The sequence below is a fragment of the Mercenaria mercenaria genome, chromosome 9 (genome assembly GCF_021730395.1).
Source record: "Mercenaria mercenaria strain notata chromosome 9, MADL_Memer_1, whole genome shotgun sequence".
Lineage (NCBI taxonomy): Eukaryota > Metazoa > Mollusca > Bivalvia > Venerida > Veneridae > Mercenaria > Mercenaria mercenaria.
This window is the reverse complement of record NC_069369.1, coordinates 62,245,438-62,265,338: the sequence shown is the minus strand read 5'-3', so window position 1 is coordinate 62,265,338 and position 19,901 is coordinate 62,245,438. Positions and strand designations below refer to the sequence as shown.

Genomic DNA, 19,901 nt, shown 5'->3' with positions numbered 1-19,901 from the left:
AACGAATACTAAAAAAAGGCACTGGCTCCAGATCGTCCGGACAAGAACAGAAATAAAATAATAATTGAGCCGTGCCATGAGAAAACCAACATAGTCTTAGTTTTCGACCAGCATTGATCGAGACCAACCTGCGCATTCCGCGCAGTCTGCTCAGGATCCATGCTGTTCGCTAACAGTTTTTCTAATTCCAATAGGCTTTGAAAGCGAACAGCATGCTCCTGACAGACTGCACGGAGCGCAGGCTGGTCCGATCCTGCTGGTCGCAAACCCACTATGTTTGTTTTCTCATGGCACGGCATTATTTTTTTAGATATATGGATATTAGGGTGTATAATTATGCTACGTATACTGACAGACATAATGTTGCGGAACACATGAGATTAGATTTTTTAACTATTTTACGATAAAATTGTATATTTAACGCGCATTAAACACTAACACTCCCTTGCGTTATAACTGGTAACGACAGTGGAAAACTTCTTTATTGCCGCTGCGGTCAGGTTCGTTTCCCGCGCGACCACATGTCATTTTATCGTCATAATTTTCACATCATTTAATGATATAATTTCAGTATCCATGAATTGCAAGAGTCGATTTTTTATAACTTTTAATGCGTGCATTTTTTTTTATTCCAGGTTGACACAAGAGTTGTTTACTGGAATCAGAAAACGGGACGACTATTTATTTTCACGATAGAGAATATACTTATGTGTGAAGTTTCACTAGTTTGATCAACAGATGCAGACAGACAGCCCGGATGAGCCATTCGTTCTCAGTGACATCGTAACAAACGGATAAAAGCTTTACTTATTGAGATCAGGAAACTGAATATTTCCATGTGGTTCATCATTGTAACCTGCTTACACATCGTGTTCCAGTACAGAACCAACATGCGTCTTTTTGAAGTACATCTTCGGACATTAGGAGGGGTGTACTGCTCTTTTAGAAGACGGCAAATCGAAAGCTATAGCGGTAATCAGCATTCATGGGAATAACGAAAACATTTACAGACAATAGTAAAAAAAGTGATATCAACTGATTTGTTGAGTCAACCGCGCAAAATTAAATGTGCGAATTGCTAGTTTTTCAATCAGAAATGAACATTAATAATATAAAGAAATGCTTGATGTTATTGATTACTCACATTTTAATTCTGCTTATTTCATTGGACAAGAAATGAAAATGATCATAACCGTTTGAAAAACTGATTTAAAAGTATTTAAGTTGAATAAAATGTTAGCTTAATCTGACATGTCTCCAATTAATAACAATATGATTTTTTTCTATACCCTGTCTTTGTATTGCTTTTTTCTAACATACCGTATTTGCTGTAGTATCACGACAGTCATTTTGTCATCTTTCAGTGTGTGCCATAACAAAATCGTTTACAATAAAAGAAAAAATACGGGATTTGTTATACTATACACGCATATACGGGAAAAGTCTGGTAAATGTATCTTTAGAAATACTGGTCGTGATTCTCCGAATACGAAAACCAATTCAGTCTAAATGTGACACAAATATGGAATCTGTATACCTGCATATCTTGCATAAACGGGGAAAACCTGGCCCGTATATCAAAAACTAAGGTTCGTATTTTTCCCCGTATATCAGATGCAAATACATTCCGTATATGAACACAAGTACGGGATTCGTATATTGGTATACCATGCATATACGGACTAGTCCGTTAGCCGTATAATAAAAATAACAGTTGTATTTTCCCGTATATGACACAAGTACGGGATCCGTATATTGCAATACCATGCATATACGGGACTAGTCGTAGCACGTATTAAAAAAAGTACAGTTTCGTATTGCCCGTATATGACAAAAGTACGGGATCCGTATACTTAGTTATCATGCGTATACGGAAAAAATCGAAGCCGTATATTAGAAAATACAAGTCCGATATTGCCCCGTATATTAATGCAATCACAGTCGTATATGACAAAATACGGATCCGTATATAGTATATCATGCGTATACGGAAAAAATCGAAGCCCGTATATTAGAAAATACAAGTCCGTATATGCCCCGTATATTAGATGCAATCACAGTCCGTATATGACAAAAATACGGGATCCGTATACTACGTATATTCGGAATATACAGGCTCGTATACGTGTTCGTATATTCTAAATACGGAAAGTATACGGAAAAAAGTCTCAGCCTTCGAATACATGAAAATGAAACTTATGTTAAGCAGGACACGAATAAAACCATTTATAGGGATTTTTTAGGAAGTTCGTATATTGATATATAGGAAATATACATTTATGTATATTCGGCGTATACGGGATCCCGTATTGCATGACAAATACGGACTTCGTATACTAGATGTTCCGAATACGGGATGATATTAGGTCCGTATATTTGTAATATACAATCCCGTATACGCCCCTATTTTCGAAATATACGGACGTACACTCCCGTATATTGACCCTTTTTTCGCAGTGTTCATGTATCTGAGAGTAGAAAAAGGTAACGGAATACATGTATTTAAAAGTTCTTAATAGATTTCTTCACTTTACGTAGCTGCAGTTAGATTAAAAATATTTACAACTTATCAACTGTAATCCTTCGTAAAACCATCTTTACATAATTTTGTAAGAACCCTATTCAGGAAGTGTTTTACTTCCTTCTATCTCCTCATACTTTTGTCATTCTAGACTGACATTTATTACGGCCGAGACACAGAAATCATTGTAACTTGGAGGAAAGGCATTTAGGCAACAGTTTGAAAGTCATATCTATTTAACGTCAACTTTCGTTGTGAATAAACAACATAAACCCAGAGGCTCCGTGATGGCCACTTGGCTAATGTAGCTGACTTCGAATCAGTTCTGTCAAGAGGGTAAGTAACCTCGCTTTGGTTGTAGAATGCTTTATGTGAGGAAGTTGTACAGCTGACTTTCACAAGAATAATGGTTGTACTTGTAGTTGGATTTTTGAAGCAATCCGTCTACAATATTTTTCCGTTACAGCTTCTTTTTGTCGTGGACCTACTTTGCGATGCATGGCTCTAGGGCTGTGATTGGGGTGCTCTGTGCTTCCACGAAAGCCACCGTACTTACCGTTTATCTTTTACACAGGTAACCAAATATGCCTGAAATAATTTTAATATTTTTATTACTATGTAGAAGTTGATTTATAAAATAATTGAAATCATGTATGTCCTCCGACGGACGAACAGTTGTTCTCTTCATGATAATTGACTTTGAAGCAAATCTTTAATATAGACGGCATAATAGCATTTTACTGATTAAGGACGGTATGCTACTTGAAACAAATCATTTTTCATAACCTAATCTGACATTTTTAGACATTTAAGTTTTTCTGGTAATACCTTGATAGTAAACTAATATATAAAGAAAGCTTCATTATCAATAAACAGACAAACTTTGACTGAAACTTATGAGCATACGATTTATCTCTATATTTCTCGATCTCTATCTCTATCTCTACCACATTCTCCTTTCTACCCGTTTTTCTTCCCTCAAATATCTCTTAGTTATAAGACTTAGTGTAGATTGATAACCAAACCAATGCAAGGAATACTTTTTGTTTCTAAGTACGTTAAATATATGCAGTTACTACATTACCGTTTTAAAAACAAACTAAATGAGATAAAACAAATTGTCTAGCTTTGGTAATGTATTATTGATATGCATGTTTCATTTGCATGTTTTCCATAGTTTATAAATACTTTAATTTCTAAGTTACCAGCGACAAAGAATGTATTCCTGCTTTCTATATGGAACGAGTTTCTAAATAAGCTTAGCTTTCTACTCAAACCCTTGAATTATGTTAATGTATGTTGTTTGATGAAAATAAATATTGTTTAAACCAAATATACACATTGCAAACATTGGTATTTTACTTTATTATATTGGACTTGTTGTTGCCTATTTATTTCCTGTATCATGGTAAAATAAACAACACAGAAAAATATATATAATAAATTGCGCACCATGTTTAAAGGTGACTTTATAGAATTCCGCTTTAGCCGGAGCTTGGGGCGTTAGAGGTGTTGCCTAGTCTTCTATAATTTTGCTTGGTTACACTCTATGCTTCCAAAGGGTCTGTAAAACTTGATAAATCTTATGAACGTTAAAATTGAAATTTTCTCACTGTCAGGTTATTGGATTAAACAAACAGTCGCCATCTGGCCAACATTTCTTTGTTGTTTTTGAATTCTTGTCATTGTAGTTCGGCTAGTATCAGTTTTATAGCACACCTGAGCAATGCTCATGGTGAGCTGTGTCCGTCGTCCGTCGTGCGTCCGTCCGTGCGTCCGTCCGTCGTCAACGATTGTGTTTAAAAGAATCTCCTCCATAACCAATAAATGGATTTTGATGAAACTTGGCATTGATGTTCCTTGGATGGGTCTCTACTAAAGTTGTTCAAACGGTTCCGCTTGGTTGCACCAAGCTAGAAATAGAAAAAGTTTACTTCTAAACCGATGGTCCGATTTTGAAATAATTTCATACAAATGGTCCTTATGTCACCTTCTACCAAGATTGTTCAAATTATACCGATTCGTTAGAAAGCACTTTCCCCTCTATGTATATATAGTGGAAAATTTAAAAATCTTCTTGTGTGAAACAGCTGGTCCGATTTTAGAATAATTTTACACAAATGGTTCTTGTGTGACCCTCTACCAAGATTGTTCAAACTATTTTGATTCGTCAAAAAAAAAATGACCACCAGAGGGCGTAGTCACTTTTCCTAATATGTATATAGTGGAAACTTTAAAAATCTTCTTGTGTGAAACAGCTGGCCCGATTTTAGAATAATTTTACACAAATGGTTCTTGTGTGACCCTCTACCAAGATTGTTCAAATTATTCTGATTCGTCAAAAAACATGGCTGCCAGGGGGAGTGGTCACTTTTCCCTTTATGTATACCATACTTGTCCAAATTATTGCACTAAGGTAAAAAATGGCCACGCCCCTGTGTCTGACATGTACTTACTATAGGCTTTTATATTAGAAACTTTGAAAATCTTCTTCTCTGAATCAATAATAGCTAGAGCCTTGATACTTGGCGTGTGATATCAGATTTGTAATGTCTACCGTAATTGTTCAAATTATTGCCCTAGGTACAAAAATATGTGTGACAAGTATATAATATAGGCTAACATAGAAAAAAAGCTAACTCTGTACTTATACAAACACACTTGAAGCCTTGTACACAGGTGAGCGCTTTAGGGTCAATGACCCTCTTGTTTTTATGTTTTTCATTATTACGCTAACATAATTATGGTACAAAGCGTCTGTCATTTTGTGATTGTTACCTACTAGCACTGAACTCTGCAGATACATGATTAAAACTTCTTCATTTTTTCAAACTTTTTTTATAAATTTCACTACGCTATATGTATATTTTACCAGACGCGGTTAGTTAACATTTTCTTTAAGAACAAACCCAGACATAAACTACACTTACTCGTAGAAGACATTAAATCAGTTTCTAATCAAAATCAACATTTTTTCGTTGCAAATATATATAACGATTATGTGTTCAACATCATTGTAACACTTTATCGTTATTATATAATTCATGAACTACATGTAGTTCGATAGACATTATTTCCAGAATGTATAACCGATCCTGTTCCACCAAACTCTTCTATCCAGTTAGCATTCTCATACATCTGAGGTTCGTCGGAATCATCACGAGACAAACCTCTGATTTATTTTGTTCGTTTCTTTGGGGAGCATGCGTACTTTACTTGCTACCGGGAGTGGTTTCAGGCAATCAATGTTCACCATTCATCGGCACGCCGATTTCGGAACTTCAAAAAACATCTAAGCTAATGTAAAAAGACATTACTGCAATTAAAGAGATTTATTCCTCTAATCGGATGTTTAGAAATATACCTAAAGAAATAATGATATTCCTCGTGATTTGGCGTTGATATCAGAAATGATAGGGTTACGTTTTAAAGGCGGATTTTGATTAATTCGCGAAAATTTGTTGCGAAACGTCGCTGATTGGCCCGAATCATTTTACCTGTAATGTAACCAAATTAAAAATACTGACGATGCCAGAGGTTCAACCAGGGAAGCATCATGGTAGATCTCTTGTATGCGAGTAAGTCCTATTAGTGCCACTTCAGTTTACAGTACAGAAGTTCTATTATGCATTAAACAGTACAAACTTTACAATATTTGACAATGGCGCCATTATGTCATGAACACATGCTTTATGTTCCTTACTCAACGCTCTTAGGTTATCATTCTGAGAGTTCACTAAGAACTTTTCTCATCGGTAAAAGAAAATTAACGAAACCAGGAAATTTAATAAGTTCAGCATGCCGCAAGAAACTAATATCAGACTTAATAATTGGACAGTCTACTAGTGCAGAAAAAAAATTGTATATTTGTAATATGATTAAGACAACCAATCATCAATGTAAAATGCAAACTGCAAATGATAGATGAAAACCAAAACCACTGTTGTTAATATATATTACTATAAATTATAATATTATCATTTGTTGGAGGTTTTCATGACGTGATTTGTCCATATCCTTCTTACATGTATAAATAGACAACAATACTGCGGCTATATCTTGCAATGACTGCATGTATTTGTTACTATCATATTTTTCATATCTTATCATTGCTTACTCAGGTTCTGATGTTCAAATATGTATTCAGTATTTTCTCTGTCCTTTTTAATGTCCATTTCTGGAAAAAATTGATATTTTTTTCAATAAGCTTGATTCTTTCAGACTGTTTTTACTCTTCTACTTGTGTACACGTCATGAAACGAGGTAACACAGAAACAGAGAACATTCTATACAGAAGGAGGAGGCCATGAAATACCGTGTCTTCTTTGAATGATTTTTTTGTGAATGACAAACATTTCTTCACCGTAGAATGTTTACATTAAGCCGCTGTGAGATTGCAAACAGAAAATTGAATACCATTTCTTCTTCGTAAGTGGTATTTTTAAAGATTTCATGTTATCTTTTCAGGGAATTTCTATCGATATTCCTCAAATTACCGTTACCTCATTTATTATTTAGGCTTCATGGTAGATATCACAACAATACGAATGAGATATATTTAGGGACACACAAATGTAAACGTAATGGTCTGGTTTTGTGTGCTAATTAACAGGCAGACTGTGTACCAGTAACAAAGTATACTTGATCGAATTTCTTACTTAACAAAGGAAACTGAACGTTACATTTGTAAGTATTGATATCAACAGCGATTCACAAGGATTAAATCATTCATGCACTATTGGATTTTAGCAAATTCACAAAGTTTCGTGTTTATAAATATTTAATTTCGATTTTCATTCATTTGTCTTGATTGTTGCGTAGTGATACATTTTTTGTTGAACTTTTAAGATAAACATTTTTTATTCAGATAGTGCCTACTGGTATATTTTTACTTTCTTTTCCAAGTGTAATGTCAACAACATATTTCAACTTAGAATGAAATAAAGTCAAATAATGTTAACGTTATACTAGCAGACAAAGATATATGCTACGACCCTAATAAGCGTATGTACAAGTACATTAGCAAGGATTTGACATAGAGAATCTTGCAAACACATACTCAAATAGAAAACGAGACCGCTGATACCAATGATACAAATGACCTATTCGTTGCTAAATGTGATCATTTTGTTAATGAGCTTCTTATCTGCAATTATTGAGACAATTTTACATTACTACGGACAGTTTATTTCAGTGGCCATAGCAATAGATCTCTTAAAGACAGCAACCGGCTATCAAACTAAACGTATGGCTACTTCGCACTGTTAATGGCCAAAATATGCTGATTTATACAATGTAAGAAAAATAGCCAGACGATGTGATTATAGGAGTATGTATTGCGTTGTGATATCATCGTATCTCTTTGATGTTATAAATGCATACTAGTCATTTATGCACATAATCTTATGTTGTTTTAGTTACAGATAATCCATCGTACTCAACCGTGCACATCCACTGTTATTTAATTTGTATATGCCGTAGCTGCTTATCTCCTTGGGTAAAAAGAGCGGAACTACTGATATAGAGCGAACACAATTAGGAATCCTGAAATATGTATGTATTACTGAGTATTTAGGTGTACAACCATGTGATTTTCTTTAGATAAGCTTTACATTGTTTTTATTCTTAACTTGTAATAAACGGTGATTACTAAGCCTCATTGTTTCTAGGATTCTGTATTGCTCTAGTATTTGAACTCCACCCCCTTTCATGAATCAGAGGAGGATGACAAATGACAAATTGTATTCAGTTACTCAACATGAAAGTAAGTGAAGCATCTGTTGCCGAGTGGATTTGATCGTTGACTTTGATATCACTTGCCCTTCATTACTGTGGGTTCGAAATCTTAACTTCGGGCTGAAATATGTTCATATCATTCTTTGGCTTGGTTCTCCTTATACATTACTAATTAACAACATTTGAACAAAAATTACAGGAAGGCATTTGTGTCGCTACTAAATAAAGCTTACAGTTAGTGGTTTTATTAACGAAAACATTCTCTGTTTTATGCAATAGACCTCATACTTGTTTCTGTGTCATTTTCTCGTAAATGAGATAAATAATAACGTCAGTTTTCTTGGAAAATTCTTTGGATGCGTTCATCATCTCTAAATAAAGCGATAACCTCTTGAGAAAAATGTTTATTTCATTTCCAGGAGCCTTTTTAACGAGGTAGACTTATGTTTTCCGCTAATGATTACGCACGTGTAGAACATTGACGTCTCGGGATATTTCAAGAAAGAAATTTAGACTATTCTTAGACTAACTGTTAAGACATACTTAACGTACATGGAAGCACAATACACAATTACATTCTGTGTACTTTAATACTACGGTCCATGTTTAGTTGGTTGGCAAAATAGCTAAAGGAAATAGCCTTAAACAGAACGGTTTAACCACGATTTAAATCGTCTTACTATATATAATAGAAAAACACCGCACAGTGTATCACTTGACGGACATAAAGTAATAATAACACATTTGTGCAACATTTAAGAACACCTTGATTTAGCATTGGCATGGACAGTTTTTTGGATATATGACAGTTCACTTCATTCAATTGCATGCGGATTTTGTAATGTATATCATTGTATATAAGCCATAAAGAATGACACTTTCTTGGACTTCAAAACAAGAACAAAGAGTAAGTAGAAATAGTCACATTTACAAAGAGCAGACATCCAAAATGATATTCGACAGCAGTATTCGTACGAATATGGGCTTTGTTTTCATTTAAACAGAAACAGACAACAGAATGTAAAACAATTAGACAACAAATACATACAAACATGCAAATGAACGGGATACACAATGGGACCCCAGCTTGCAACGGCCAGTGGCAAAGATGCAACTTTTATTCTCACAGCAGCGTTGTTTGTGCCGTGCCGTGTGGCGGCCGTAAAGTCTCCCCGTACATTCTGTCAGAGCTTTATATTTCGATATTTTCAGATCGTTCGACATTTATGTTGTATTAGTTGTACTGTCTACTTTTCCAGCTTGAACATTTCTGCTGGGGTGGTTCCAATACTCCCGTTTTTATAGCTTTGAGTATTGTATAATCAATCACTCCTTTGATGTGGTGCCTGTTTTTTAAATTTTGTCTTTTCGCAGTATCTGTAATATGCAGGCTCCATAACCTTAGAGCCCCTTTCTAAATTCCAGTTTGTTTAGTTCTCCCCATTATTTACTTTCTGAATTCCAGTTTGTTTAGTTCTGCCCATTATTTGCTCGTTTAGGGCAAGTCCATTATTTAAACTTGGGACCATACGCCGCTTTTTATGGAATTGCACACTTGTATATCAATGAAGGTTCCATGTGTACCGCCGTATGAACGCATCTGCGGATGTCTTTTTGTACTAGTAACATGTGTAATAATTTAGTTCTGCTCAACCCGGGGCTAGAGTTCGTGGACAGTAGCATACATTTCCGCTACCGTCAATGATCAGGCTCAATGAAACCGAGTCTGCAACATTTTCATATTTGTCGTGTTGAGCGACACATAAAAGTTTCACTTATTAAATTGTTGAATGGTGCCCACTAAAACTCAGTATTAATCTCTATCATGTTTAAGCGTAACGGGCCAGTGTAGATTAAGGTTATCCCCGTCAATTGAATCCCTAACACACGCAATGGTAACATAATTATACTACACAAATGCTCTTGTTAATTATAATAAAAGGTAACCTAAGGGACCATATACGCGCGAACTAATTGCCTTAACAGAAGACAGATCAGCAAGACAAACACCATCATGGGCGTGATGAAAAACAACAAAGGACATGTGTCAAAACTGCTCTGTGCACTTTGGTTTTAAAAACGTCATTTCATTGAATCAGATACGAAAACTTAGCATCTACTGTAAAGTTGACGAACATCAGACATACGGTTTTTCTTTAGAGAAAAGGATATCAATCTCTTATGATAATGTTTTATAATTTTCCCAAATGCATTTGGATAACTTTGTTGAGCAAGTCGTCTACATGTCAGCAGAATATAGTCGTAAAGACGGTAAATGGTGTCTAATCGTATGGCTTTGTTTTCTTGCTTCTTAGAAATTTTAAATCATTAAAATTACATTCTATGAAAACTAATACTAAACTAATACAAAAATTAATTTTGACCAACTCGCTAAAGCTTATACAAATTGAGAATTGTACTTATAATTTTAGAATTTTATATAATTATGTCCAAAGATTTGTTACAACATGATTACCGCTATCACAAACTACTGAAGCCTTTTACAAAATATTATATAAATATTGCATTCCTGAGAGGGTGATATGAAAAATGTTCACCGCAAGAGCCGAGGTCTATATTCATATTTCGTGGGATGAACATTTTTCATATCACCCTCTCAGGAATGCAATATTTATTTTAATATACCGAAAAGATATAAAAGGTCAACATAGTTTTAATGATTTAAATGATTTATGTAACATTAAAAAGTAATTACTAACAAAATAATGAAGACAGAATTCAGGAATCTTTACTTGTTAGCAATCTTGGCGACTTTGCTGTGTTATAAGACCTTTTTTTTTGGATAGATTTAGTCGAGACATTTAGGTATCGCTGACCCCTATATTTATGCGCATATTTCAACATTGCGTCAATGCTGAAATCGACAGCAGTAACATTCGAAAAACGACGATAACTTTCTTATTTCTAAACGAAAAATATAAGTGTGAGTTTTCTTAGTTAGATCGTTTTTAATCTGATGGTGATAGTTTCGATTTGATATTTGATAAAAAGTTGTTTTCGAAATTTTTGGCACATTTAAATCATTAAAAAAAAATTGAAAAATCGGCCGGGTTCACACATGCATGAACACCAGAAAAGATAATTTAATTCTAAGTAAACGTATATATAAGAGCCTCCTCTGAAAATTTATCGTCTCAGTCTTTTAATCAATGCGAAAGTATCAATCTCTCAACGGGGGATATGAAAAATAATATCACATGCGCAGAAAATCAAAATAGCGTTGTTGCGCATGTGATATGAAATTATTGATCATATCACATGCGCAGAAATTGAAAATAACAATTCTGCGCATGAGATATAAAATTACTGGGGAATATGATATATTATTCAAGTTAAATTAATGGGAAATTTGCACTGGACATTTATGTGAGGTGTAATAATACTTTATATCGGCAAAACGTTTAGAATTACAACACAAACCTTAAAACAGTTCTTAAGCCTCATTCGATATAAGGACGTAGTTTAAAAACTACGGAAAATTAAATATATTGCTTTTGAAACATCTGTTAAAAATGTGTCAAAACTGGATACAAATTAGGTATAAATTGTAAAAAAAGTCATTGACACTTCTATTGATAGTTGAGGGTGCGATGAAAAAAAAAGAAGAAAAAAAAAAAACAACCGTTTACACTCAAGTGGAAGAAGCAACAACATCAACAACTTTTTTTTGTCAATGTTAATGAATATATTATGTTCATTATGTCCATTTCCTTATTTCACCTAATAGGTACTACGGAAGAGATTAAGTGCCAGGTCGAAATTTCGAGTTGCTAAGTCGAAATTTCGAGTTAATATTGCGACATTTCGAGATAAGTAACTTGAAATTTCGAGTTAGTACGTATGTCGAATAAACTCGAAATTTTAAGTTACGTCTCTCGAAATTTCGTGTTATTAAGACAAAATTTGGAGTTATACTCGACATCATTAAACTCGCGGTATCATGAATCTCGCGGTATTTGCGTGGCGCCCCCCCCCCCCCCCCAACCCCAGCCGGTGTTTACATCGGTTAAAGTTGACCCAGATTTCTTTTGTCGCAAGAAAATCGAAAATTACACACACAGTTATGCGTGGAATCTTGGTGAGTTACATTACAGTGTTGATTAATAAGATGTTTTCTATCAAAACATTACAAAAGTTTATACCAAACTGCACCTGTTACTCCATAAATCCAAGTTATAATAAGTTCGTCCGTTACGCCCACAGTATCCTAGACTGTGTCCTTAGGTATAAAACAAATAATTTTTTTCCATCCATTCATGATATGAAATGATCTAGGTACAGCTCGAGTTTTTTTCTCTTACAGAAGCTTAAAGTTGAGACAATTTAAATGGGGCTTATCAAGCTACATTATTTGGTGTTTCTGTATATCGTGCCTCCAGGGTTTTATATGGTACCTGAGTCCACACTGAGAGACAGAACTAGATCAGTATCAGTAGATTGTACACTTGGTGAGCTAGATTATTTTTGATGCAGAAGTGAAAATGCTAGTGGACCACATAATGCATATGTCCAAGATTGGTTATGGATACTGCATAACTGATTTGCAGAATGTAGCAGCAGATTGTGCTCGTTCAATTGGAAATTCAGTTAGGGCAAAAGCCGGACTTAGTCAAGGATGGGTGTACTCTTTTCTGTCACAATGGGATGAGCTTAAAGTCGCAAAGCCACAAAAACTATCCCTTAAAAGAGCTAAAGCAGCATCTGACGAAACAATACATTCAAGCGTACCTCTCAGAATTAGAGACTATTCTTTCTGACAATAATCTTATGAATTCTACAGAGAGAATCTACTATGTTGATGAGTCACACACACACCCTCAGATTATTTGTGGTACAGATATTAAACCTCAATCTATCACCTCTGAACGGTCAAAGACTGTGACAGTAATAGGTGCTGCGGTCGGCAACCATGTGCCGCCATTTTACATATTTCCTGGTAAGAGGTAGTATGACAGTCTATTACAGGGTGCTGCTGCGGGATCTGATGCAGGAATGTCCGAGAGTGGTTTTGTAAACAGGGAGTTATTTGAAACTTACCTGACACACTTTGCAAAGCATATAGGACTCTCTAGGGGTCAGGACTTGCCTAAAACTCTCATATTATATGACGGGCACAAGTCCCATATTTCGCTGACACTCGCAAACTGGGTAAAAGACCACAGTGTGTTACTATTTGTGCTACCCCCTCATTCGAGCCACCTCACACAACCTCTTGATGTAAGCATATTTGGGTCAATGAAATCTTACTATTACCGTGAATGTAAGTTGTATATGCACTCAAACCCAGGGGTACATATTACTAGGTATGAGGTTGCTCAGCTAACTGCAAAGCCCTATGTAAGAGCTTTCTCTCCTGAGAATATTACCAGTGCATTTAGCAAAGCAGGCATATATTCATTCTTCAGACAGGTTATTACACCAGCCCAGACTGCGCCTGCAACCATATACCCTACTACAGAAGAGCCAACTTATCTCCAAGACAAACATGAAATGGTAAATGCACCGGAACAAAGCCCTGTTGCTCAAATCGCAAAAAAACAGAGATACTCATACAATAAAGGAAGTACACCTTGACCTAGTATCACCGCCCCTTTTTATTTCTATAGTTTGTAATTGATTGATTGGGTTTTATTTCCTCTGGTGATGTATTTCCGACTAGATATTTAGATGTTATATGGTATGGGTTCTTTTAAGGACGATGACAAAAATTTGGTTGCAGACTTTAATAATGTCATCACAATCGTGTATCAAAATAAGTATCATTGGCATCATAATGACATCAAAGTTTCATCATCCTAAAAATAAAGTTATGACAATTTATAATAATGATTTAACAATTACATTGCATATCAAATATTCAACGCGAATGACAGATGACAGCTGTCAAAATTGTAAACAAGTAATTTACCGAAGGTAAAAATCAATGATGCTTGACATCCAATAGATTACACAGGTAAATTAATAAATCGTTTACATAGCTTATCAAATTTCATACATACATAGAAAACAATATAAGATAAGGCATATTTACCTGGAAAATGTATAATTTCCAGTCCAAAAATATATATATGCACAAGTATAAATGAGGTACCTATGTAAACAAAGCCATTTTGAAATTTTGACCAAGAAGTAACCAGTGCTGTGATTGGGTGTTAAAGATCACGTGCAGATACTTATTAGATATAGAAAGTATAAAGTATGGAAGGCCGGGAATGTCAAAAGTTACTATTATAGGAAAATCAAAACAACGAAGTATTTTCATGATTGTACTATATCATTTATTTGTGCTCTACGACATTCTCCCCCTGCTTGTAAAATGTCGTCCTCGACATTTATAAAGGTACATACTGTAATTAATTTTTCAAATTAATTTACAAAGCGAAAAAATCTTTTTCATTTTTCGCAACATTAAACATGATATAAAAACAAACGAAGTATTATAAAACAAGTATTAAACAATTGGCAGTCGATGTGAATGTTGTGAATATTGACATGTGTTTATGTGTCAAATGGCTATGATTATGTAGTGATTGATTTCAGTAGTGATATATAATCACGCGGGATATCCTACATGTATTCCATATACATTTCACAAGAATTCGCAACAACTTTTCCATACATACATATTTCACACGAAAAGCATTCAGAACTATATTCCAATGATAAGTTCCAGGTAATCTTTCTATATACAATTCAGGTAAGTATTTCAAAAACACAGTTAACATAGGTAAGTATATTGTAGTCCAAGTATTTCGCACACTATATTACTCATTGGAAATAATACAGGTAAGTATTTCACTTGGCTATTTATCTCTGATATATGCGCTTCTACACGGATAGTCTCAGCACAACTGGTAAGTAAACTTAGGTAAGTATTAACTTAGAATAAGTTCAGTGATTAGTCCATTTGGTTCCTCATGACTCCTCAGATGATTCTTCTGTTTCGCTCTGGTAAGTATCTAAACTCGGTTCATGTACCATGCCGTCGTACTTTGATGATGTTCCACTCTCATACCCTTTATATTTCATTCCGAGTGGCAGAAGGTGATTCCTGTGTAAAACACGTGTTTTCTTCGCATTTCTGCAATCCTTTATGATTTCATATACAGGAAGGTCTTCGTTCGGCTGTGAGACCACAATATATGGAACGTCCTCCCATCTATCAGCTAATTTGTGTTTTCCTCGGAGTGTTACATTCCGAGCCAAAACAAGATCTCCAGGTATCAAATGACTATTTTTTTTTTTTTTTTTTTTTTTTTTTTTTTTTTTTTTTTTTTGTTGGGTTTAACGTCACACCGACACAATTTCAGGTCATATGGCGACTTTCCAGCTTTAATGGTGGAGGAAGACCCCAGGTGCCCCTCCGTGCATAATTTCATCACGAGCGGGCACCTGGGTAGAACCACCGACCTTCCGTAAGCCAGCTGGATGGCTTCCTCACGTAAAGAATTCTACGCCCCAAATGAGGTTTCGAACCCACATCGATGAGGGTCAAATGACTAGCTTTTGCTTTTGTGTCATACAGTTGTTTGTTTTTGGCAGCTGTCGCTTTCGATGTTTCTTCTGCCTTTTTATAAGCTGCTGTTAGTTTCTCTTTTAATTTTCTTGTGTAATCATGCTTATTTTCTGTGTCTTGTGTTGGTAGTCCTAAGAGAGCATCAATTGCTAGTTTCGGGTGTCGTCCAAACATTAAGTAGTATGGCGAGTAACCAGTACTTGGATGTATTGTAACATTGTATGCGTGAACTAATGGTGCTACGTGTGACTTCCAATCTGATTTCATGTTGTTCTCTAGAGTTCCGAGCATTTTCAAAAGTGTGGAATTAAAACGTTCGACTGGATTTCCCATAGGATGGTAAGGAGTTGTATGTGATTTATCGACACCAGCAAGTTGGCAAAGTTCTTTTATCAACGACGACTCAAAGTTTGCACCTTGGTCGCTATGGATCCTCATCGGAAAACCATAATGGACCACAAACTGTTCAAACAAGACACGAGCTGTTGTCTTCGCAGTCTGATTTTTGGTCGGGTATGCCTGTGCGTATCTGGTAAAGTGGTCAGTGGCAACAAGCATGTGTTCATGACCTCCTTTAGATTTCTCTAAAACTTAGGAAATCGATGCAGAGAATTTCCATAGGAGCTGACGATTTGAAGTTGACTAATGGCGAAGTAGATGGTAATGTCTTCCGTTTAATGCAGCGATCGCACTGTCGGATTCGTGCTTCGATCCATGAATCCATCCCAGGCCAGTAGAACCTCTGTTTGAATAGTGAAGTAGTTCTATCTCTCCCCTGGTGTCCTAGATCATCATGGAGAGGCAAGAAAATTTCCTCTCGAAGATGCGAGGGTAGAACTAACTGTATATAATCTTGTTCGTTCACATGCCCTTTATGGTAGAGAACTCCGTCCTTCAGTTCAAGACGATTCCATTCCCGTATATACTTTCTTACTGTTGGATCATCGGTGTTCACCTGCTGAGCTATTGGTTTTACACCATCCTTCAGGTAAGTAATTATACTTGAAATGGTGGCATCATCGGTTTGTGCCTTTCGCCACTGTTTTGTACTCAGTGACAGAGAGTCTACAATGGAATCTGGCAAAACATGTTCAGATGGTTCTACGGTTTTTAAGCTGTCTGGTGCCACTAGACTGTATGCAGCAGGAGATTGTGTGACATCAGTTGTCACAGACATTGCTAAAGCATTCATTACGTCGTGTGTAATTTTGGCATCTCCTTCACTATCATTTTGTTGGCCTAATTATTTTAAAATGGGGCCAATGAGGTCATTGTGGACACTGGGTTCATTTAACACACAGTAGTGAGGTCAGAGCGCTAAGAAGGGATAGCACATTCTATTTTGAACATTGTCCTGAAGAGTAATTTGTTAACAGGAACAAACTACAAATGCTTGTTATTTGTTTTTATAAAACTGTTATTTCATTTTATATTGATTGACAAAGTAAGCATACAATTATACAGCTTTTGGACAAGGACAATTACCATACTGTAACCTTTCTTACAAAATATTGAATTGTAAACCAGTCTACCGCGAGTTTTATGATGACGTAAAATTTACAAAGATGGTGGCACGCTGCATATTTGTTGACATATTTAAAATTATTTTCATGTCATTGTTGTTATTTTTACATGTCATCAGATGGAAAACAAGTAAAATTTATTGAGACAAACAAAGATTAGTCTGGTAAGTGTTTTATTTGATTATAGTAGTATTTAAACTATTATGTACCGCGAGTCATCAGATGAACGGTATACTAAGTCGGAATTTCGAGTTGCTATGTCGAAATTTCGAGTTATTAAGTCGAAATTTCGAGTTACTAACTACAGTATTTTACGTAGATGTATACGTCCTGGTCAAGATTTAGGTACCTGGTGTATCCATCGGGTAGCCCTACAGGGTCATATGATTAAGATGACCGGGCAGCGTTTGCTCCTAGTTCTGCCCCTACCACCTAAACATACTATACATGTACATGTAAATGAAGGTATATATCCTGAACACAGTTTGAAATCTGGAGTTAGCTCTAGAGGCTATGGGATAGGTCATACATTGATGTATGGTAGTATATGTTCAAAAAACAAAGACAAATATCAAACAGGGAATGCCACGCACCAAAAATGCAGCCTCCCCAAAACGAAACCCACAGCACGCAGACGCGCACACCATAAACACACATACAAACACACATACACGCGCACACACACAAAGCCAACACATGAGGACAAAACGAACAAAAAAAGAAACACAGTGGGGCACAGCCTTGGAACGGTCAGTGGTAAAAACACCACTGGGGAGCTTAAAAACCGGTTTATGGTGCGCACCCAACCTCACTCTTACCCGCACCATGTTCCAAAGACACAGGACAGTGTAAATAAAAGTAATTTTCTCCAGGTGAATCTCTAACACAAGTAATGGAAACAAAAAGGCATGGTATGTAAAACACAAAAATGCTCGTGTATAAATATATAAAAAGCAAACCTTTAGAACCAAAGACGTATGTACTCAATGCTTTTTCAGAAGACGGAGCAACAAGAGAAACACCCTTAAGGGCCCGACGAAACAGCCCAGAAGACATATATCAAAACAGTTCAGTCCTGGTAGGATTTGAAAACTGCTTATCATCTTCCGTCAGACACAATCAAAGACGAAAGCGTTGTGTCCAACTGTAAACGGGTTGAACACTTAACATGAGGTATGTCTCAAAACAGTTGTGTCGTAACCACTTTTAATAAAACGTTTTATAATTTTACCAAATACATTTGGAAAATTACCACGACCCAAGATCTTACGAAGTTTGTAAACCACATCCCCATAAAAACGGGTTAAGAAATACCTTCTCGCAGAAGTGCTTTAAATTACTATTGGATTTTAAAACTAAATTAGAATTACGATAGTAAAATTTAGCAAACTATTTACGCAATTTGTAATAAACGGTAGCTTTGCTTAAGAAGTTTACTTGTAATATATTGATTACGTTCATTGAAATGCTTGACATGACTACACGCTCTGGCAACCCGAATTGATTGAGAAATATATACCCCATAAGATGTAGCCTGAGGTACATCCCAATCCAAATGGGGAAAATTTACAATACTAAAATTAAAATCATCCCTCTTGTCATAAACTTTGGTATGTATAATATTGTCATAAATAGAGAGATGTAAATCTAAAATTGAAGCATCAGTATCCAAATTGTTAGTTTTAAGTCGCTACATGTTGGGTACAATATAGATGATTCCAGTCTTAAGAGTCAAAAGTCGTTCATTACATTTTTGGCCTTTGACAAACTACAGACGGACAGACGTTCAAATTTTGCGGATAAAAGGCCAAGATACGAAGTCGAAATTTCGTGTTATTAACTCAAAATTTCGAGATAGTATCTCGAAATTTCGAATTAAGGAACTCGAAATTTTGAATTACTAAGTCGAAATTTCGAGTTAGTATCTCGAAATTACTAGTTGATAAATAAAACGCATCTGGCACTAATGCTCCTACGAAGATAAAAATTAGCCGGCTTTCATTATAGTCACATAGTGAAATTTTCATGGTCCTAAAATGAGTGTAGACTTTAATTCGACTTCATTGTTAATAAAAACTGATATTTTTTAAAACGGTCAGATTCCAGTAAAAAAAAACAACAACAACCAGTTTACTGAGTCATTCGTATGTTATATCTTATCTGAGAATTTCAGCTAAAATCTGACTAAATCATATTACTGTTATCAATGGCAAAGCCTACATACTGCAATAACGTCATGTTATCAGGATAATCTAAATTTCTATGTTTGCTTTGCTCCTGTCTTATTTCTTAAATTGAATTGTCATATTAAGACTGTCAATAAAGGAAGGGTAAAACTTATTAAGTTATCAACTACATTTTGCAGAACGAAGAGACATTTGTAGATTGCAATCTATCTGACCAAACAGATTTTAAATGACAAGAGATTACAATTTGAAATAATACCGGAAATACCAGAACAAATGTGGACCGACAGATGGTTGTTTAGGCATGCCAGGTAAAAATCGTGGATATTTTATTTTTAATGGAGTGTGAGGAACTGTTCTTGGAATGACAAAACTGCATTTTACCTCTTTTTCAGATA

The 19,901-nt window shown here is 35.4% G+C and overlaps 1 protein-coding gene across 1 annotated transcript; it reads right to left on the bottom strand.

Annotated features, from left to right (window-relative positions):
* Positions 1-16,368: 16,368 nt before the first annotated feature.
* On the bottom strand, positions 16,369-16,986 carry LOC128559304 (uncharacterized protein K02A2.6-like). The gene has a single exon (XM_053550598.1). It carries the CDS (start codon positions 16,984-16,986, stop codon positions 16,369-16,371), a length of 618 nt encoding a protein of 205 aa, XP_053406573.1.
* Positions 16,987-19,901: the final 2,915 nt, after the last annotated feature.